The 15,150-nt window shown below is 40.1% G+C and overlaps 1 protein-coding gene across 2 annotated transcripts; it reads left to right on the plus strand.

Annotated features, from left to right (window-relative positions):
- The first annotated feature begins 6,933 nt into the window (after positions 1 to 6,933).
- Positions 6,934 to 13,842, plus strand: LOC100892110. 2 transcript variants are annotated; one of them, XR_004062989.1, is made up of 2 exons: positions 6,934 to 13,280; positions 13,762 to 13,842. XR_004062989.1 is itself a non-coding variant. In XM_003729488.3 (2 exons), the coding sequence occupies exon 2, from the start codon at positions 7,822 to 7,824 to the stop codon at positions 12,859 to 12,861; it is 5,040 nt and encodes a 1,679-aa protein (XP_003729536.2). In that variant the 5' UTR covers positions 6,934 to 7,218; positions 7,700 to 7,821; the 3' UTR covers positions 12,862 to 13,802. The 2 variants fall into 2 exon arrangements, 1 of the variants encoding a protein (XP_003729536.2); XM_003729488.3 differs by having other exon boundaries at positions 6,934 to 7,218; positions 7,700 to 13,802.
- Positions 13,843 to 15,150: the final 1,308 nt, after the last annotated feature.

Genomic DNA, 15,150 nt, shown 5'->3' on the forward strand with positions numbered 1-15,150 from the left:
TACGGTTAATTCTTAAATAGAAGTAGTGAATGATTAGTGGATGTTACTTGTTAGATTAGATGGGTACCAAATCGTGCAATATGTAATCCTATCATAGCTTTTGTTTAATTATCTAAAATGATTACAATACTTAAATTATTTACGTTAATGTAACTCGATTTAACTGAGTAAAAATTTATTCAGCAAAATAAGTAAATTCTACCTAAGATGCCGTAGGTAATATTTACTTAATAAAAATAAGGCAATTCTTTTCCTCAATTTTATTGAATTATTTCGACTATTATTTTTTTACAGTGTACACACTCTTTGACATCAACCCTCTCTCACTCACCCCCTTGCCTTTCTCTTGCCTTTCTCTTGTAACTAAGAATGGTCGCATGCACTATGAGCCCTGCATATTGACTGATGCTGCTATAGGAATATTGTCAAGCCAAATAAACCTGTTCATCTGATGTAAGATTATATATCTCATAAACGGTTCCCATTTCCACTCATCTTGTGAACCCTCTTATGACGAAAACAAGGTTTGATTGTGTAAGTTTGACCACCTTCTTGTCTGCGAGTGTCAGGAATATTTATTTCGTTTATGTAAGAAAGTTTAGGTAATTGATGGAATCTGCAGGTAAGATGACCCCACTGTAAATTATGTGATGGCAGGTAAACGACCTGAACCCTTTTTTGTTTCAAACATGCTAAATGCGTTCTCCACCAAAGTTAACAAAAGTCAATGAAAACAATCAATTTGGTCAATGTTTTAAATGACAAATGCACACTAGGACTGTTGATCCGTCAGCAAAAGTTCAAATGTCAATTGTTTACTTATGGACTCAATTAACATTGACAATAAAAAGGAATTTAATATTTTCCATTTGATTTGTTAACTCAGATGTTTTCGTCCATGTTTAACCGTAATGGCACATTTTTATACATTTATATTTTAAAGTATTGTATCACTGGGATGAACAAGTCTCTTAGGAATATAACACTATGTCCCCGTGCCTCTATTTTCATTTGAGTAATGTTTCACTTATCTTTTATTTGTTTCAATTCAGAGGGTTCTTGCACTTATTATTTTGCCCGCATTCCCGTAGCTGCGTCATCGGTTTAGCTTTTCTCGATTCGCTTGAGCTCAACATCTGAATGAAAACGACATTGTATTGCAATCAAGGAGAGAGAGAGTGTAGTAGTTCCGGTGAAGGTAAAGACAAGAAAGATCCCTGTCCAGCGTACTGGAATATAATGCTTCGGATTTACACTTAAACACAATGCAATAGAACGAGGTTAATACGATATAAAAGCTTTCAGAACCTGATGTTACCAAATGTACCACGATTGTAAGAATTGAATTGTCGATACTAAAACAGCTGTTAATATGGTTAAGGGGGGGCGATGGGTAGGTAAGTTCGAAGGAGTGAAAATGGATGATAATTTTAGAAAAAGAGATGGCAAGAGAGGGAGGGAGAGGAGGGAGTGGGGGGATGGAGGAAAGAACAGAGATAGAGAGAGAGAGAGGGTGGATATATATATATATATATATAGAGAGAGAGAGAGAGAGAGAGAGAGAGAAACAGAGAAAGAGAGGGGCAGAAACAGAGAATCGTACCAATGTTTAAAAGCAAGGAGGCTGTAGAAACGAAAATGCAGGGAGGCACAAGGCAATAATGAAGAAAAAAGTTTTTTTTAAAAAGAAAAAAGGAAGAGACTGAGTTGGGAATGTGTGAGGGTCTGTGAAAGGGAGAGAGAGATGGAGAGAAAGAGAGAGAGAGAGAGAGAGAGAGAGAGAGAGAGAGAGAGAGAAAAAGAGATAAAGACCGATCGAAAAATTCTAGGGGAGGATGAAGGTAAATAGCCCGAGTATCCAACATTTCAACCACTCTATTTAGCCGCCGAATCGTTGGACGTTCGTCGGGGGGAGTGCATTCATGCATGTTTTGGTGCTCAATTTACCGTTGAAAATAGAGTGTGCTGGCGAGCATAAGTCTGCGAATTTCGATGACTGTTCAGCATTATGCAATTTATTCAATTGATATTTCATTGATTGAGCTCCACCTTTCTATCTCTTCGATCTCCTCCTCCTCGTGCTCGAAAATGACCTTTCGCCATTGTTCAATGAAAAGAGGGGGGGGGTGGTTGTGGTGTAGAGATGGGGTTAAAACACTATACTTGTTTTGACTGTGGTCGTACACTCGATACTCAAAACGTATTAGTTCGCTACTTTATGCGTTCCCCTTTTCTGCATTTTATTTGCTTAATCTAGGATACACAGCACATGACAAAAAATAGCCGCGATGTATTTGTGCAGTCCTTAAATAGAACTACAGTTCTGTGGGGTGCACAAAATATATGCATTTCATCAGCAGTATACACTGCGCATGCTGTTTGTGGGGTGTGTATGGGTAGGTGCGTGTGTGGGTGTGGGTAATCATGGAGGGAGTGGGTGTGGTTGTATGTGGGTGTGCATGGGGTAAGTGGGTGTTGGAGGGTGAGGGGGTATGGGTTTTGGGTGTTATGGTGGGCATGGGGGCATGGGGGCATGTACTGCGTATGGAGTGAGTGGGTGGTGGGGAGTACATTGGGTGAGTGGTGTGGGTGCGTGGGAGTCCATGGATTGAGTCTGTGCGGGTGTGTTGGAGTAAACGGGTTGAGTGGAAGTGCGTGTATGAGGGGGTACATGGGTTGAGTGGGTGTGGGTAGGAGTACATTGGGTGAGTGGTGTGGGTGTGTGGGAGTGAATGAGTTAAGTGGGTGTGGGTGTGTGAGGGTGTACATTCGGCGATCAAGGAGTTACGTGGTGTTATGTGAATGTATGACTTTCGGCAAGGTGGGATAATCAAAGTCATTATTTACTTTTGTCTACTCTTATGTTGTTTTTATTTCAGATGAGAATCGATCATAAACTTGAAATCAGCCCTCAAAGTGTATATGACACACCATATCGAATTCCATGACCGGCTTTTTTTTATTACAAAGGTAGACAACATAAATCTCCATAATGCGATAATGCGAGGTCGTATCCATTGTACACATATTACTTTTATTGGCTTATTATACAGAAAATCAAAAAATGTTAAACAAAATGTTTGGCAAGCATAATTGAGGTTGTACTTCTCAAAAGATCAGAAACCATCTGCAAACAAAACTAAAGATTGTTGTTAAGGGAATAACACATTAAATTATTTTACACATTCGAATTAAACAGACAATAATAAGACTTTATAATAAAATAACAATGATTATTCCGGATATTTTGGATATTATTGCAGATTAGAAAGACAGTCTTTCCTCTTCCACCAAGCAATAATTCAAAAAGCCATGCGATATATAAACGTTTGACAGGTTTTTCTTTTGAAGTAGAGCGTGATGGCGCGCAAGACGAGTAATTTTGAGAAAAATTTAAAACAAGCAGCTGGCTATTTCATTGAGTTAGGGCTTACTTTATAATAATGACAACCAGAGCTACGAGGATTGAAACATATCAAATGTTATCAACCATTGCACGATGTGGGATAATTTATTTAAGATTTCTTTCCCGGAAACGACGATGATCTGGGGATGCGATGGAAGCTTATCAACTATGTCCCAACCCAAACTAACCATGAATAAAGATTATGATCAGCATTTCAGGATTTACATTCATAATTGCAGTGGTACGTTACCTCTAAAACGATAAGAAATTAAGCACGCTCAAAACCAGTGGCTTTCAGCGATGCTCTCTCTTTTGATCACAATGCACAGCTACGGGGAATCTTGCAGAAAGAGTATAGTAAGGTTGTTCTCAATGCACAAAGATAGGAAACTGTTTTGTAGAAAACAACACGTGTCTGTTGTGGGATAGTAAGGAGGCAAAGATCGATACGGGTAATACAGGGTTATTCAACAAACATCGGTCTGTAATGGTGGTGCATTTCCTTGTTTTTGATGACACTCTTCTTCTGTCCGAATATAGAAGTGTATATAGATAGTTACAATAAAAATCGGGTATACTCCCTACTCCGTTTGTTTTCTCTTTACCCGCTCTCCCTTTCCTGTCCCACGCTTCTCTCTCTCTCTCTCTCTCTCTCCTCTTCCCTTCTCTCCCTCTTATCCCCTTTATCTCCCCCTTACTAATACTATTATATATTTCTCTCTCACATACTCGTCTCCCCAATCCTCAATTCTCTTCCCCTTTCTCTCTTGCCTATGAAATATCATACTGGGGCCCGTTCCTAGAAACCGTCATAAGTCTTACTTCTTGACTATCCCTTTGAAACGCGTGTTATTTCTATAACACACGATTCTATGGGATAGTCAAGAAGTTAGACTTATGATGGTTTCTAGGAACGGGCCCCTGCCTCTCTTTCTCTTTGTCGTCCTTTACCATACTTCACACAATAAATATTTTTGTGTTCTCTCTCTCTCATTTTCGACTTCTTGAATGAATTTCTAACTATGAATACATTTATCATCGATTTTTGTTTAAACCTATGACTGATAGCACAATTCAAATAATGAATAAACATTAATTGCACTTTTTACCAGTGAATTAACATATTTAGAGTTACATTTTTTTTCTTTGAAAATCCTCTTCAGTCTAATACCCCCAAATCCATCATTTCTTAGTACTATCATCAAGTATTAATAGCACGACTGCTTTGAATGTTTGCAGTCTTCATCATTCGCTAAAATCGTCAGTAATACAGAAGCCGCCACCCATACAATGCACCCAATGCCACAGTGCTAACTCTTCTCACCAGAGCTGACTGTCACGTCAAATTGCCAATTATATAACGATTGAGATTTGTATAAAAATTCCCCCAAACAACAATTCAGGATAATTTGCAAAATTAAAGAGGCGTGAGGAAAATAAGAAGATGTGGGTGAATAAGCGTTGAGCGCTAAGAAACATTGAAAAAGTAAAGAGAGAGATACAGGCGAAACGACGGACAGAGAGAGGGAGAGGGAGATTAATAGAGATAGATAGAAAAAGAGCAAGAGTGTCGTTTGCGAGAAGGTCGTTGATTCAATATAATTTACGTAGATGTGATGTCCTTCCGGCTCTCAAAAAATGATATTAATTGAGTACAACGCACGGATTAAGCCATTTTATTCAATGTCATTACATACCAAATATTGTCATATGTTTCAGCTGACACTTAATATTCGAAAAATATGTTGCCCTTTATCAGACTTATACAGGTTTTTATCATTTGTCAACGTTTCAATGTCATAACCAGTGTTATTCACACGGCCAGTCTATCCAGTCTTTACAATAAACAGACCGAGAACAGAAAATATTTATAATAAGTTTTTAGTTAATCTTCATCAATTTTACTTCAGACTTTCCCCATGTTGATAGACTAGTAAAATACAAATGGGAACTAGGCCTTCGTCTCTGGCTACTGATTTCTTGTCATTTATGATTCTAATTTCATACCTGTTTTTATAACCTCATTTAATTTTAAAGTGTGTACTAAAGTGTCACATTTTATATTAGATATTATTTGTGGCTATTTTCGATTCTAATTTCACAGAGTCAGACAGTGAAAGAGATTTTAAGGATTTAGGGATTGTCGTAAAGTGTCAATTCAAGTCTGTGCTTGCAGACTAATAACGCTCCCATATAGCCACAGACTTTCTTGTATTACGGAAAGTAGACAATGTCTCTCCCATGCCATGGACATGATAATGCTTGTGTCAGAATGATCCATCGGTAACTGTTAAGTCTGTCATGTAGAATAAATTGGAATTGTAAATTCGAAATGAACATGACACATTGGTGTTTCTTTTTTCTAAATTTAATTTCTTTTTTAATACGTACTCCTTTACGAAGCTTTCATAATGTAATTATGTTTTGACAACGCACCATGTTTATTATTAATGTGAAAAGACAGTACCGTTTAATATCTGTCATAAATTCAGCAATGCATAGCGAAATTGCGTTCCACACTTTTGTATCTGCAACACGTCGCACAATACTTCCCTTTTTTTACTTTCTTGTATTCTTCTCTTCCTGAGCAAATTCATACATCATATCATGTAAACAAACGAGATATCAACTTTTAACAAAATTCGATGGATAAAAAGTATAAATGATCAAAATAGAGTCCATTATGATCATTCATAATCTTTATCCATCTTATTTTTATTTTGTCTATACCGTTATACGTGGTAAGGCATGCAACCAGTAGGAATGTTTTATTACGCACACACGCATGTAAAACTACGAGTTGGCTTTTTTAAGACAAGCGAAGGGTTATTATGCATTCACACCGTATGTCGGCTACAGAAGGGACGTGGTCAATTTATTTCTCTCGCTTCCTTTGTGTTATCTTTTTTTTCTGGTTTAAGAGCAGGTCTAGCCTTTACGTGTTGCAGACGAAAAGGTTAAAGTTTCCGACCGAGAAGGCACGCATACCGTAGTCCATGTTCTTCTTTTAATCGCTTAGAGGTGCCGTGGTCGAGTGGTTTAAGCACTTGACTTGAAATGTAAAGGTCGTGGCACTCATGTCATTTGGCAAGCCATTGATCTATATTTGCCACTCCACACCCATGAATAAAATGGGGACCTGGTACTCTATAGGATGTCAAAAGATCCACCCTAACAAATGCTCCAGATTTCGTACATCTTGTGACATCATCCGGCAATCATTAGTGAGCTAACAAGAGACAATGGTATGTATAGTATCACCTGAGCTGACCACCTGTTTACAATATACCATTTAGGATGGAGCTAAGCAGGTTTGAGGAAATTATTTAAAAACATATTTCTAAATTTATGAAACATAGTTAGATGTTTGAATAACAATATATGAGTTGTATGCTGCCCTACACATCAACAGGAATCAACTTATATATGGATTTCACCACACCTATAGGTTCGGCGCTGTTGCTCGATTGGCATTAGTATCTTTAATATCATTGAACACATTAACCACAGCTGTTTATGATTGTTTTGGTATGAAATTGTTGTTTTTCATATTATTAAGGAAATTCAATCGTTGCAAAGGTATTTATTTTGAGATCGTTTTTTCCCGTTACTTTTGTAAGCTCAAACAGTTAGAGTCGTATTTTCTTTGGATTTTTCTTTCTGAAGATACCGTAGCAATTTCTTTCACGGTGGTTTTAGTACGGCATGTTCAGTTGTCACTCACTTTCATTTCAACACGTTGACAGGAAGGAATTGTCAGCTCGTCATCATTTGCTCATTTTCGGCATGTTAATTTGTGTCCCGCCACAGAAGTAAGTTCTTTGGATTAATGATATAATTATGTAAATAATGTGTTGATGATGTGATTATGTAAAACAAGAAGGAAAAGGAAAGTTATAAACAAAAGTCAGAGTTCTTGGTAAATAATGTACACGTGAAAATAGGTTGAAGTTAGGAGCACAATTTTTGTGTAAAGGAATTTAAGGTAATGTGTCAGTGAGTGAGTTGTTAGTGATTTAGTTAAAGATATGATGGTGATTTGAAAATTGGTTTTGATAACAAGCAATATTTTCTGCTACACTCATACACTTAGGCAATTTAGAGGATATGGGTTATTCATTAATCAGGCATTTGTAGATTCTTTTCTATGTATATAATTATAAGGAAAACATAAATAAGAACCAGGTCACAAAAGGAATTGTACATTTCAAACCATTTATTAAGAACATGTCAGACTCAGAGTATGAACAAGATAACTCAAAATATGTTATTTTTTGTGCATTATCTTTACAGATTGAATAAATACCTACACCAGTAGGAACTATACATTCTAACGGGCACATCTCGGCTTGTTCACTGATCCAAACATAATTCAATTTCTCACGAAACTCCGGGATTGGAATCAGACGGACAAGATGGCTGAAACTGCAGGCGAGCTGAAAGCTAAGAGGAGAACGGCAAAAGGGAAGCTCACAAGGGGTATGAACCAACTACAGGCCCTTTTGAACACTGAAAGATCCATCAAGGAGGTAGATGAGAGCTATCACGAATTCCGCAAACTGTATGAAAATGTGGAGGCAAAGCATGATGCCTATTCTGAGGTTCTCGATGACACCGCGTATGAAGCAGAGCAGGCGTGGATGGAGGAGTGCATGAATAGCTTCATGCAGATGAAGTTGAAGGTTGTGGACTATGTAGGCAATAGTACCGGCGCGGATGACACGGTTGACACCACAAGAGAGGTTGAAAGCCCAAGGTCAGAAGTGAGAAACACAACAACATGTCATGTACAGATAGAGAAACCAAAGTTGCCACGTTTCTCAGGAGACATCAGAGAGTACCAGACCTTCAAATCGGACTTTAAACATCTTATCGAGTCCAAATACTCGGAGAGGGACTGTATAACCATTCTGCGTACTAGTTTACAAGGCAAAGCACTTGAAGTGATTCAAGGCATAGGAACAGACTACAACGCAGCTTGGGAGCAACTAGATATCATCTACGGTGATCAGAGGAATGTCGCAGATGCTGTTATCTACGACATCACGAAGTTCAAGAACTTGAAAGAAGGAGATGATAAAGGGTTCATTGAACTAGCAGGGTTAGTGAGGAGGAGTTACAACACTCTGAAGGAAATCAACAAGGAGGAGGACATGAACAATTCTCACATGTTGTCATTGATAGAGCGAAAGCTTACGAATGAAGATCGTAAAATCTGGTTACGTCAACAGAAGTCACCAACTTTGAAGTGCTTAATGGAATGGTTGAGCCAGGAGTTGCAAACTCGTATCAGGGCAACTGCATCGATTCGAGAAGGAAGGTCAGATAGCAAGCCAAGGCAGGGTGCCTTCATACACCATCTGACACAGGAGGACAAAGGAAATGAAGGTCGCAAACCAGACTTTAAGTGTTGGCTCTGTAAATCCAATGATCATTGGGTCGATAAGTGTCAGAAGGTCGTTAAGATGAGCCAGCAGGAGAGGTACGAGTTGATGAAGGAAAACAGGGCTTGTTTTAGCTGTCTGAAACGGGCTGGCAAGGAACATCGGATGACTACATGTCGGAGAAGAAAGAAGTGTGATCGATGTTCTTCCTTTCACCATCCTTTGTTACATTCAACCATAAAGATCCAGGAATCTACTGTGGATGTTGCAAGCACCGGATCGAGTGAAACTCTTCTGCCAATTCTTACAGTCAAGGTTCGTGGTCCAAAGGGAGCAGTCATTGGCAACTGTTTACTGGACTCGGGTTCTCAGGTGACACTCATCAGGAAGGGAGTAGCAGAGAAGCTCAACCTGGAGGGTGATCCGGTTCAAATAGTGATCACAAAGATCGGCGGAGATAGAGAGACTACTAATTCTAAGTGGTATCGGGTGAAGGTAGAGTCTTTGGACAATCATCGGGTTGTTAATGTGAAAGCAATTGGACTAGATGTGATCAACGACAACATCACAAGTGTTGAAGTTCGGGAGCTTGCAAGGATTTTCGATCTTGATAAGCTCAACAGAGGAGACGGGTCAGTTGATCTACTCATCGGTGCTGATTATGCAAGACTACATCTTGGTGACGTCAAGTCAAGAGAAAGAGGACATCTAGTGGCTACGCGAACTCCACTAGGTTGGGTGGTATTTGGTGGCAAGCCAGGACAGAGCAGTGGAAGTGTACTTAATGTACAGGTGGTTGGAAATCCTATTGACCTGCAGGATTTCTGGACGACGGAGTCCATGGGTGTGGCATGTCCAGCTATGGAGACAGATGAACAGAAGTTAATCACCAAGGCCTGTCAGAAGAAAGGACAGCAGTGGCTGGTACCGTACCCATGGTTGAAAGATCCTAGAGAACTTCCAGACAATAAGGTTCTAGTGGAGAAAATGCTCTGTGCTACTGAGAAAAGGCTGATGAAGGATGCAGAGCATGCAAAGGCCTATGACCATCAAATCAAGGAGATGGTTCAGATGGATTTTGCTAGGAAGCTAACGGCTGAGGAGATGGAGTCGTACAACGGTCCTGTGCATTACATCCCTCATCACGCCGTATTGAGACCAGAGAAAAAGAGCACACCGATACGAATTGTCTTCAACTCTTCATCAGTGTACCAAGGCAAGTGTCTCAATGATTTCTGGATGAAGGGGCCTGACCTGTTGAATAATTTGTTTGGAGTCATCATACGATTTCGGGAGAAGCCAGTAGCAGTCTGTGCGGACATCTCCAAAATGTATCATAGGGTGCTGATACCGGAATCTGATCAACACGTACACAGATTCTTGTGGAGAGACTTGCAAGTTGATAGAAAGCCTGATACCTATGTGATGCAAGTTGTTACCTTCGGTGACAAACCGGCTTCAGCAATGGCGCAGACAGCATTGAGGCTCACTGCAGAAGAGGGACGCACTCAGTCCCCAGAGGCTGCAGATGTGTTGAAGAGAGACTCATACATGGATGATATCTGCACATCTACAAATACGAGAGAGGAAGCTCAAGCCTTAACTGAGAGCATTGACAATATTCTCGCTAATGGTGGGTTTAAGGTGAAAGGTTGGACTTCAAGCACACAGCTAAAGGGAGCAGGAGGAGATGAAATGGAGAAAACTCTGATGGAGAGTCTAGCAGAGGAAAAGGTGCTAGGAGTCTTCTGGGACAGAAAAAGGGATGAGTTCTCTTACAGGGTGAAAGTTGAGAAGTTCTTGGATAAGGAGCTAACCAAGAGAATCATCCTAGGCCAGGTTTCTCGAATCTTTGATCCTATTGGCTACACAGCACCGTTTGTCATCCGAGCAAAGATAGGACTACAGAAGATGTGGGAAGCTGGCTATGACTGGGATGCAGTTCTTCCAGAGGAATGCCAGATAGAGTGGAAGAGATTCTTTCAAGAGATGGAAGAGCTCAAGGAAGTAACGTTTGAGAGATGTTTGACTCCGAAGGATGTAGTTGGGAAGCCGCTATTATGTATCTTCAGTGATGCATCAATGCACGCCTTCGGAGCATGTGCATACCTGAGGTGGGAAACGGAGGATGGAGACTACAAGACAAGATTTGTGGCAGCGAAATCACGAGTGGCACCACTGAAGCCACTGACGGTTCCGCGCCTTGAACTTCAGGCTGCAGTTCTTGCCAGTCGACTGTACAAGACGATAGTAGAGCAGCTGACGATGGAGATAGATGATGTCATCCTCTTTACAGACAGTATGATAGCCCTCTCATGGGTGAGGTCTAAGGCAAGGAACTTCAAGACGTTCATTGCTACTAGGGTAGGAGAGATCCAGAGCAACACAGACCCCAGCAAATGGCGACATATCTCAGGAGTAGACAACATAGCAGATGTGTTGTCAAGAGGACTGAAGGCAAGTGAACTGAAGGGGTCATGGCAACACGGTTCAGACTTCCTACAACAGTCAAGATCTGATTGGCCTGAGGAAGTGAAGGTTCTTACGAATCTACCTGACGTTGAGAAGGAGAGGCGTCATGAGAAGACGGTTCTAGCTGTGGGTTTAAGTTGTGACCTAATCGATTATGAGAGGTTCTCCAGCTGGAGGAAACTGGTCAGAGTCGCAACATTGGTGTTAAAGTTTGTGAAGAAACTAAAGGCTAGACGGGGAAATCAGGAGAAAGAGACCAGTAAAGGAATGACTCCCGCAGAACTAGAGGAGGGAGAAAGGTACATCATCAGAGACGTACAGAAAGGCATGGAATCACGAATCAAGAAGGGAGAACTGAAGTCCTTGAGTCCATTCATTGATGACTATAGAGTCATTCGAGTAGGAGGCAGGATAGATAAAGCGATGACATCATTCGAGCACAAGCATCCTGCTCTTCTTCCGTATGGACATCATGTTTCCAAGTTGATTACTCGTCATGTTCATGAGATGAGTCATAGTGGAGTAGCTGCAACAATGGCAAAGATAAGGCTAAAGTACTGGATTCTACGGGGCCATAAACTTATCAAAACGCTCAAGTACAGGTGTACTAAATGCAGAGCTTTTCTGCAAAAAGCTGAGACCCAAGAAATGGCCCAGCTACCTAGGGAGAGATTAGCTCCGAATACACCACCGTTCCACTTCACTTCGTGCGATTACTTCGGGCCACTAACCGTGCAAGTGGGACGCAACAAGACGTCGAAGCATTACGGAGTCATCTTTACCTGCTTGAACACAAGGGCCGTTCATCTCGAGCTGGCAGTAGATTGCAGTGCCATGGAGTTTATGCAGGTACTGCGGCGTTTTTTCGCTGTGAGAGGACAACCGGCCAGCATCCTAAGCGACAACGGCACTCAGTTTGTCGGTACTGAACGGGAGTTAAGGAAGATGACTGAGGGACTGTCCAACGAAGAACTTCAGGACTTTTGTGCTGAGAGAGGTACCGTATGGAGATTTACCACTCCAGGAGCACCACATCAGAACGGCTGTGCGGAGGCTTTAGTCAAAAGCTGCAAACATGCTTTGAAGAAGGCAATAGGGGAGCAAGTGTTGGCACCATTTGAGCTTTTAACTTGTCTGGCTGAGGTGGCGAATCTGGTCAACCAGAGACCAATTGGCAGGCTGTCGACCGATCCAGATGATGGCGGATACATCTCACCGAATGACATGCTTCTGGGACGAGCATCAGGGAACGTAGCGCAAGGTCCATTCTTGGAAACGCGAAATCCGAGGCACAGAGTAGAGCTGGTTCAGCGCATCGTAGATTCATTCTGGCAACGCTGGACGCGGGACGTATTGCCACTGTTAACTCCTAGAAGAAAATGGAATGTGCATCGACGTAATGTACGCGTTGATGATATCGTTATGTTCGCAGACGCGAACTCTGTGCGTAGCAAGTGGACAATTGCTCGCATAATCGAGGTGTTTCCGGGTGATGACGGTAAAGTACGGAACGTGAAAGTAAAGACTATGAACTCTGAGTACCGTCGCCCGATCACGAAGATTGCTGTAATCTATCCCGCAGAAGGTTACGAAGATTAGGTTACACGAGAACTTTAAGTTTGAAACATTGTAAACTTAAGAACAGATTAATCTTTGCATTTTTTTTTGGATGTAAGATTTTCTTCATTTATATCATGAGGACAAATTCCCTCATTGGGTGGGGAGGATGTTTTGGTATGAAATTGTTGTTTTTCATATTATTAAGGAAATTCAATCGTTGCAAAGGTATTTATTTTGAGATCGTTTTTTCCCGTTACTTTTGTAAGCTCAAACAGTTAGAGTCGTATTTTCTTTGGATTTTTCTTTCTGAAGATACCGTAGCAATTTCTTTCACGGTGGTTTTAGTACGGCATGTTCAGTTGTCACTCACTTTCATTTCAACACGTTGACAGGAAGGAATTGTCAGCTCGTCATCATTTGCTCATTTTCGGCATGTTAATTTGTGTCCCGCCACAGAAGTAAGTTCTTTGGATTAATGATATAATTATGTAAATAATGTGTTGATGATGTGATTATGTAAAACAAGAAGGAAAAGGAAAGTTATAAACAAAAGTCAGAGTTCTTGGTAAATAATGTACACGTGAAAATAGGTTGAAGTTAGGAGCACAATTTTTGTGTAAAGGAATTTAAGGTAATGTGTCAGTGAGTGAGTTGTTAGTGATTTAGTTAAAGATATGATGGTGATTTGAAAATTGGTTTTGATAACAAGCAATATTTTCTGCTACACTCATACACTTAGGCAATTTAGAGGATATGGGTTATTCATTAATCAGGCATTTGTAGATTCTTTTCTATGTATATAATTATAAGGAAAACATAAATAAGAACCAGGTCACAAAAGGAATTGTACATTTCAAACCATTTATTAAGAACATGTCAGACTCAGAGTATGAACAAGATAACTCAAAATATGTTATTTTTTGTGCATTATCTTTACAGATTGAATAAATACCTACACCAGTAGGAACTATACATTCTAACGGGCACATCTCGGCTTGTTCACTGATCCAAACAATGATTTTATTTAATAATAGTAACATTAATAATATCAATGATAGTGATATTAATATTAATAATAATAATAATAATGATAATAAAGGAAAGGGAAAGAAGAAGAATAGGAAGAGTTGGCTCATGTATATAGCGGTCATGTCTGTCAAATTCGACACTCCTGACGTTCTACAATTATCATTGTTATTACTCCGGCTTTAGTATGGCAGTCATTAATATAGCGCTTGACTTTCCAAGGAATTATTTCCTGCCAGGTACCAATTTACCTCACCTAGGTCGATTTTGGCAAATATACGTGAATGTCTTGCTAAAGGACATTAGTGTCGCAGCAGGTCTAGAACCGCGAACCATGTGAACACCAGTCCGGTGACTTTAATATCCACTAGACCACGACACATCTATTTGGAGGGAATTGGGGAAAAAGGCGTTGTGTCTGAAATTGTGTATTAAAAGACGTTAGTCTTCCGTCCCGCATGTTACATACCCCACACTCCTTATCTCTGAAGCAGACAACGCGAGGCATCTGTGCCATTTCACTCTTGTTTACAAAAATAGAAATTACGGGTACGTCCGTGTGGCAATCAAGCCCCAATCCAGATGATTCAATCGAAAATTGCCTGAAATCATCGTAGATTAATGAAAGGCCTTCGTCCTCATAGAATAAGTATCACAGCAGATGGCAAGGAACGCCACGTATACAGTACATCACGTCGATGGATCCGGAAATAAATTTGAATGTCTCGTCTATGAGGCTCACTGTCCATTATAGCTCACAAGATAGAACATCCGGAGAAAACATAATCATTTCATAATTGTTTCATATTTCCTGTCACGTGGTCATCCCGGTGAAAGAATGATGCTAATTTGAATACTGAGTATATTACAACTACAAATGCTTGTTAAATAGACAATGAATTTCATGATTATAATTACGTCCGGGTTTCGGAATGGTCATGGTATAGAGATTGTAAGGGTTTCAGGGCTGTTCCAGAATTTCAAATTGACAAACCAATTAACGCAATCAAATCCCTATGTAAGGGAAAAAAGAACGCAACAGAAATTGTTTTTAAAAAAACTTCTAGAGGCTCATATCAAGAAACATGAATTTCGTGATTGTCGGCATTTTAGGAAGGTTCGTAAGAGGCTTATAAAGGTATGTATCCCCCCCCCCCCCCCCCCCCCCCCCACCGCCGGAAAAAATGATATTATTTCAAAATTAAAAACACAAAATTAAATAGTTTTAAGTAACAATAATCAATTGTAAGAACGCATATGGGTGGAAAGGGAATACTTTCTATGTCTCTTAAAAGAGTCAGA

The sequence above is a fragment of the Strongylocentrotus purpuratus genome, unplaced genomic scaffold, assembly GCF_000002235.5.
Source record: "Strongylocentrotus purpuratus isolate Spur 01 unplaced genomic scaffold, Spur_5.0 spur5_scaffold_10, whole genome shotgun sequence".
Classification (NCBI taxonomy): domain Eukaryota; kingdom Metazoa; phylum Echinodermata; class Echinoidea; order Camarodonta; family Strongylocentrotidae; genus Strongylocentrotus; species Strongylocentrotus purpuratus.